Source organism: Plectropomus leopardus, chromosome 16 (assembly GCF_026936395.1).
Source record: "Plectropomus leopardus strain MGB_pleo_1.0 chromosome 16, ASM2693639v1, whole genome shotgun sequence".
NCBI classification, from domain to species: Eukaryota; Metazoa; Chordata; class Actinopteri; order Perciformes; family Serranidae; genus Plectropomus; species Plectropomus leopardus.
This window is the reverse complement of record NC_142191.1, coordinates 24129435-24135479: the sequence shown is the minus strand read 5'-3', so window position 1 is coordinate 24135479 and position 6045 is coordinate 24129435. Positions and strand designations below refer to the sequence as shown.

Genomic DNA, 6045 nt, shown 5'->3' with positions numbered 1-6045 from the left:
GAGTCCATGGAGCACTGAAAGAAGACATATTTATTATTTTTGTAACTGTTGTAAATAAGTCAAAAAACAGCAAAATAACTAACAAACTCTTTATTGTTAGTGGACATATCATATGAATTAATGTCAGTTTTACGGTGTACATACATTTTGGATTATTTTCCTTTTTTTAATTTGTCACATATGAATACCATAATTTAAATATAATATTACTAAAACGGGGGAAGGGGTTCAACTTATTGGTCATCTTGGTTGTTAAATTGTGAGCGCACACAGTAAAGTCATGTTTGTGTTGACTTTAAATACAGGCTTAAATGCGTTGTGCTAACCTGATAGCATACACTGTATTCAGTGATGCTAACTCCATGCTATGCTAAAAACGGTTAGTGTGGAGCTAACCGTTATTCCAACAGATGGATGATGTTGGATCTATGTTCTCATTACTCCATTGAAAAGTGAGACAAACTACCAAAATTGCTTTATTTCTCTTAGGAGTGATGAGAACATGTTAAATTTTGTAGAACATCATGATGAAGAAATTTTCAATGTAGATTGCTTTTTGGGGATTGGGCGCGTCATTTACTGTTGTAGTGTCCTGTGGAAGATCTGTAAATGAGTTATTATGAATTTCAACTAATTAAAACGGGGGATTTTATAACTTCCTGTCTCTTAGTTTTTGTGTTTGCATTTGCATGTAAAGTATGGGAAAACCTTTATATTATAACTTTTTATCATCGACAAATCCCACAACAAGAGCAAAGCCTGCAGTAATTTGGTCCGTGTGCCACGCAGCAGCAGCTAGCCCATTTGTTCTTTCAGAACAGGACATGTAACTAATATGAGGTGACATTTTTATGCATCCATGCCGATAATAGCCGTGGCCCGAAGCATTTTGTTTCTGGGTTGCCCCTAATTTGTACTATTCTCAAGAATGCATTGAGAGAATTTCTTCTGATTGGTTCAAATGACCACTTGGACTCAACAATCAACAGATTAGATGTTGGTGGTCATAGGTCATAGTGTCAGTCTTATTTTCGTAAATGCAATATCTCTGGAAGGCCTTGAGGGAGTTTCCTCAAATTTGTCACAAACGTCCACTTGGACTGCAGGATGTACTGATTAGAATTTTGGGGTCAGTGATCAAGGTCACCGTGACCTCCCAAAACATTTTTTTGGCTAAAATTCAAGAATTCATAAGCTAAGTATGAAAAAATTTCACATAAATGTCTAATAGGATAAATGATATGATGGCATTTTATATCCAAAACGTCAAAGGACAAGTTCCCTGTGATATCATAACTTTCTGCAAAAACAGTTTTCTGGCCATTACTAAACATGACTAAGGAACAGAAGGGGAGACATTTGGTCAGCAGGATGTGGGATTGAGTCAAAATAAACTACAGTGTGTGTTTATGGTAATGAAGGAACATGTCACTCAGTGCAACAGTTTGGCTCATTGATGTGTTTTTTTCTAGTGTTTGAACAACATTGGAGCTCCATATCACAGATGAATGGTGGGCATTGGATACACAACCGATAATTATTAGTAAGATCAATTGACTGTTGAGTTTGGTTTCTCCATGAAATTTCATGTCAATAAGAAAAATATAAAATAGAAAGTCTGTCTGTCACTAATGAACAATGGTACCCTGAAACTACAGATATACATGAATAGCTGTTTGTTTTATGTTTATCTTACTCTGCAGCAGCCCTACAAACTCTACTCTATAAATAGTCTAGTAATCCCATTAATAGCTTAGTCTACTTAGCCGACTCCATTCTGTGGATTAGAAAATACCTTGCTAGGACCTGACCCCACTGCTGTCTACTTGCTTATCAGGAAGCTGACAAAGGTCAGAGGGCAGGGACATGAGGTGAAAGTGTCCCAAAACATTTAATTAGCTAATCAGTTAATTAATTAATTCATTAGCTCTGCCCTCAAGGATTTGGCCCCATTTATTTGTTTGTCTTTTTCTTATACAAGAACATAAGTTAAAGACAAGTGAAAAGATTACTAATTGGTGTTCTGGGAATTTTAAGATAATTATTTTTTGTAAAATAATAGTATTTGTACTATTTTGTCATGCACTACTACACTTACTTGAATTACAAAAATCATAATGGTACACATTCATTTAGAAGATAGCGCAAGATAGAGGTGAGTCCCCGTTGAGTGCTTTGCAGGTAATTTAATCGTGATATCTAGTGATTAGGGTCATAGCCACAAGGCAGGATATTGTCTTGACACCAAGGGTTGGAAGAAGTTCATTATTTTTTATTAAAACATTAAAATTTCACATTTATACATTTATCCATTGAATTATAAATTTCAGTCTTGCCAACTATTATATTTCTGTTTCAAAGAACACTCACACAGAGAAGAGACCTAATTTTTCTCAGCTTCAGATGAAACTTACAGACATTCAGTATACATATTTCACCTGCTGGTCTTCTGAGAGGCTGTTATTTCACCACAACTAGATGAGGGATCACCAACATAACAGAATTATGCAGTGCAGGTAGAAATTCTCAGATCTCAAGTAAAAGTAGCAAAAAACTACAATGTGGAAATACTTATTCAGTCCTGCATTCAAATTTTTACTTAAAAGTCACAAGTATTATCCTTATATTATCCTTTTAATACTTCCAACATACTAATAGTAGGGCTTACTTATGATGCATAATGACCCATCTCTGAATAATATAGATTATGTCACTGGATTATAATTATTAATGCCACAGTGTGTTCATTACCTTAATGTTGCAGCTGGTGAAAGGTTGGGCTGATATTGCTCAATTTATATACTAGCAAGTCATGAATAATAAGTAATAATTTTGATCTTATGTTAAACAATAATGATAGATCATATTTGTTGATAACATTTTGTTTTATCAATCTGAATCTGCAAAATAACTAAAGGTGATCAATGTAGTGGGGGAAAAGTACAATATTTGTTTCTGAATTGCAGTGAAGCAGAGGAATGTTGTAATAAATTAAAATATGCAAATAAAGTCTAAGTACTTTTACTCAAGTATATTGCTTCAGTAAATGGATTTGATGATGAAGAATAATGGTCAGATAGCTCAAAAATAACTATACACAAACTATATAATCTATCACTACTTCAGTCATAATAACATGAAGGAGTAAGGATAAGACTATAAGTTTTACAGTCAAATATAAGGAAGGGGATGTAGCTCAGTGGTAGAGCGCATGCTTTGCATGTATGAGGCCCCGGGTTCAATCCCCGGCATCTCCACATTGTTTTTCCTTTTTTTTCAGCTTGAAGGCATCATGATTCTCTGTGTACGGTTAAAATATCAAACTAGTCACTTACTGACAGTAGAAAAGCAATAACCTATCTCATGTGCGTTTTGTGTTGATTTAAAGGTTTGCTTTAAATTGTCGTGATCTTATATTAGGAAACACGAAGACTGTATTATAGATCTCCCGTCTTCAATCTACATACCTATATTGTTGCATTGTCTGGGATGTATTATAGTCCATTAATTAAATAATTAGAAACTACAAACAATTTTTGACTGAAATACATTCGTCGACGCAAAACAGCGTGATTTGTGAGGGCAGCTGATATTTCCCACCGCTGTAAATGCCCCATCAGCCTCCGCCCCGGCGGTAACTAAGGAGATCACAGTTGTGTTTACTACAAAGATGTCCTCCTTGCTAGCTGCTAACTCGGAGCTGGTCCACAAAATGACCGTAATTTAAAGGTTTCACTTTATCCCAGCACTAATATCGGTCTTCCTCTCTATGAGCTTCCTAAAAACTCCTGAAAAATGCAACTGAAGCATCTTAAGACTCTACTAACACCCCAGGTAAGTTCAGGGACAAGTTAAGCTAAGCTAATGCTAGCTGATGCTGGGAAGCAACATCAGTAAGAAAAGTGTGACTGTAAATGATCCAATAACGTGGCCCAAAAGCTGAAATGAAGCCTCTTGTAAATTCGGCGTGAAAGTGATTTCATCGCTCCACGTTTAACGGACATTAAATGCTGTATTTTTTTAGAGTTTTTTCTCGCTAGCAACTGCGATGCGTTACCTGGTTGAAACAGTTACTGTTAATGCGCCCCAGATTAGCTAAATATTGCATCTCTATGATTCAGACGTGGTAAAAAAAAGTTACGTGATAGCAGCTGATAAATTATAACAGCTTTAACAAATAGAACAAGCTTCCATGGAGTTTGGGGCAAGCCCCTGTCCTTACAGAACATTACGGACTGTATCAGGTTAGCTGACATGAACCAAAGAGATGCTAGGATAGTTTTAACCTGAGTTTGTTTGTTTTCTCTGCCTCTCTTCACAGGAGGGTGCTGCCAAAGTGACATGCATGGCCTGGGCACCCAATAACACCAAGTTTGCTGTGTGCACGGTTGACAGAGTGGTGCTGCTGTATGATGAGCAGGGAGAGAGGAGAGACAAGTTCTCCACCAAACCTTTAGACTCCAAGGTGAGACAGGGGAGCAGGACGTCCAGTGCTGTCTCATGCATACAGTCCAATTTGTTACATCAGTTAAAACACATGGAAAAGTGCCATCTTGTTTTCAAAGGGGTCAAACACTCACAAAAACAGACAGAAAACTAAACAGTACAAAACACAAGGTGCAACACATCACAAGGCAAGACAAAATTTAAGGCTGGGCACAATTTAAAGTAGAATAACACTAGAGAGGAACAATTACAAAACAAAAATAAGAATAACAACAACCCATACCAATAAGATTAAGTACAATTCAACACAGAAAATAATAGAATTAAACATGATGGTGACGGAATAAAAGAGTAAATTAAAAGATATATTGAGAGACAAACTTAAATAGATTAGTTAAAATAAGTGACATCACATAAAAGCAAGTCTATAAAAATGGGGTTTGAGGAGTGATTTAAAATAACTCACTGATTCTGTGAGCCTTATCTAATCGGGCAGGTCATTTCAAAGCTGAGGGGCCCTGATTGCAAAAGCACGGTCATCTTTAGTTTTAAGCCTCGACGGCCAGAAGGGCCCCACCTGAGGATCTAAGGATGTGAACTGGCTCGTAAGGGATCAACATCTCTGTGTTGATGAAGATTCTCAGTCTTCTATGGCATGACCATTGTAAGTCAGGGGTGTCCAGATTTTTTTGAACAGGGGGTCAGCTGCCTTTCGCCAGCTGCCTTTCGCATTATATGGGTTATTTTTAAAGGAAAAACAAGATGATTGCAACTGTTTCATCTTGCATTGGAAATGTTTTTTCCACATCTCCTCAAAAAAAAAACTATTAGATATTGAACTGATACAGTATAACTATATATATATATATATATATATATATATATATATATATATATATATATATATATATATATATATATATATATATATATAATGGTCACTGTTATTAAATAAAGAATAAGCATTATTGAATGCCACTTTCATGAGTGCAGTTGTTGTTAAGCTTGTTAAGTTTTCTACTAACTAAACTGACTTTATAATAGGATGTTGTGTGTCATAATAATCCAATGAAATCTTTTTTTATCAGTATGGAAAACAGAGCTATGTTGTCAATGACATGGCGTTCTCACCGGACTCCACCAAAGTTGCCATCGGCCAGTCCGACAACATCATCTTTGTCTACAGAATCGGAGAGGATTGGTAATGTCCTCATGCTGATTTCATCTCCCATATTAATCTTCATTTTGTCATCTAGGTTGATGCGTTCAAACAAATTTAATTTATCAGTGTTATCTTCTCTCCTAGGGGAGACAAGAAAGCCATTTGCAACAAATTTGTTCAGACGGTAAGTGAACACGAGTAGAAACACTGTTTTGGCAGTGAACAGCATGCTTAAGGAGGCAGTAACTGTTTTGTAAAACAAAATTCACGACTGATAATTTGTAACGAGCTCTGTATGTATGCTCTTATGTTATTATTGTGGCAGTTAATGTTATGCAAAAGATGTTTGTCAGTTTCGGCTGTTAAGTTACACATGTTTTAGTAGATTTGGGGCCATGTGAAGCTAAAAAGGCCTCACAAATGCTTCATAAAGATTA

The 6045-nt window shown here is 36.0% G+C and overlaps 1 protein-coding gene and 1 non-coding gene across 2 annotated transcripts in view; both read left to right on the top strand.

Moving 5' to 3' along the window:
- Positions 1 to 3185: 3185 nt before the first annotated feature.
- Positions 3186 to 3257, top strand: trnaa-ugc (transfer RNA alanine (anticodon UGC)). Its single transcript has one exon. It is a non-coding gene; the product is annotated as a tRNA-Ala (tRNA).
- Positions 3258 to 3654: 397 nt separating this feature from the next.
- The window catches only part of ift172 (intraflagellar transport 172), a 51928-nt gene continuing 49537 nt past the window's right edge, over positions 3655 to 6045 (top strand). Inside the window, exons 1-4 of the mRNA XM_042504048.2 lie at positions 3655 to 3834; positions 4322 to 4465; positions 5535 to 5647; positions 5753 to 5792. Of these exons, the coding sequence (XP_042359982.2) occupies positions 3796 to 3834; positions 4322 to 4465; positions 5535 to 5647; positions 5753 to 5792 (336 nt within the window). The 5' untranslated portion in view covers positions 3655 to 3795. The remainder of the gene's footprint in view (positions 3835 to 4321; positions 4466 to 5534; positions 5648 to 5752; positions 5793 to 6045) is intronic.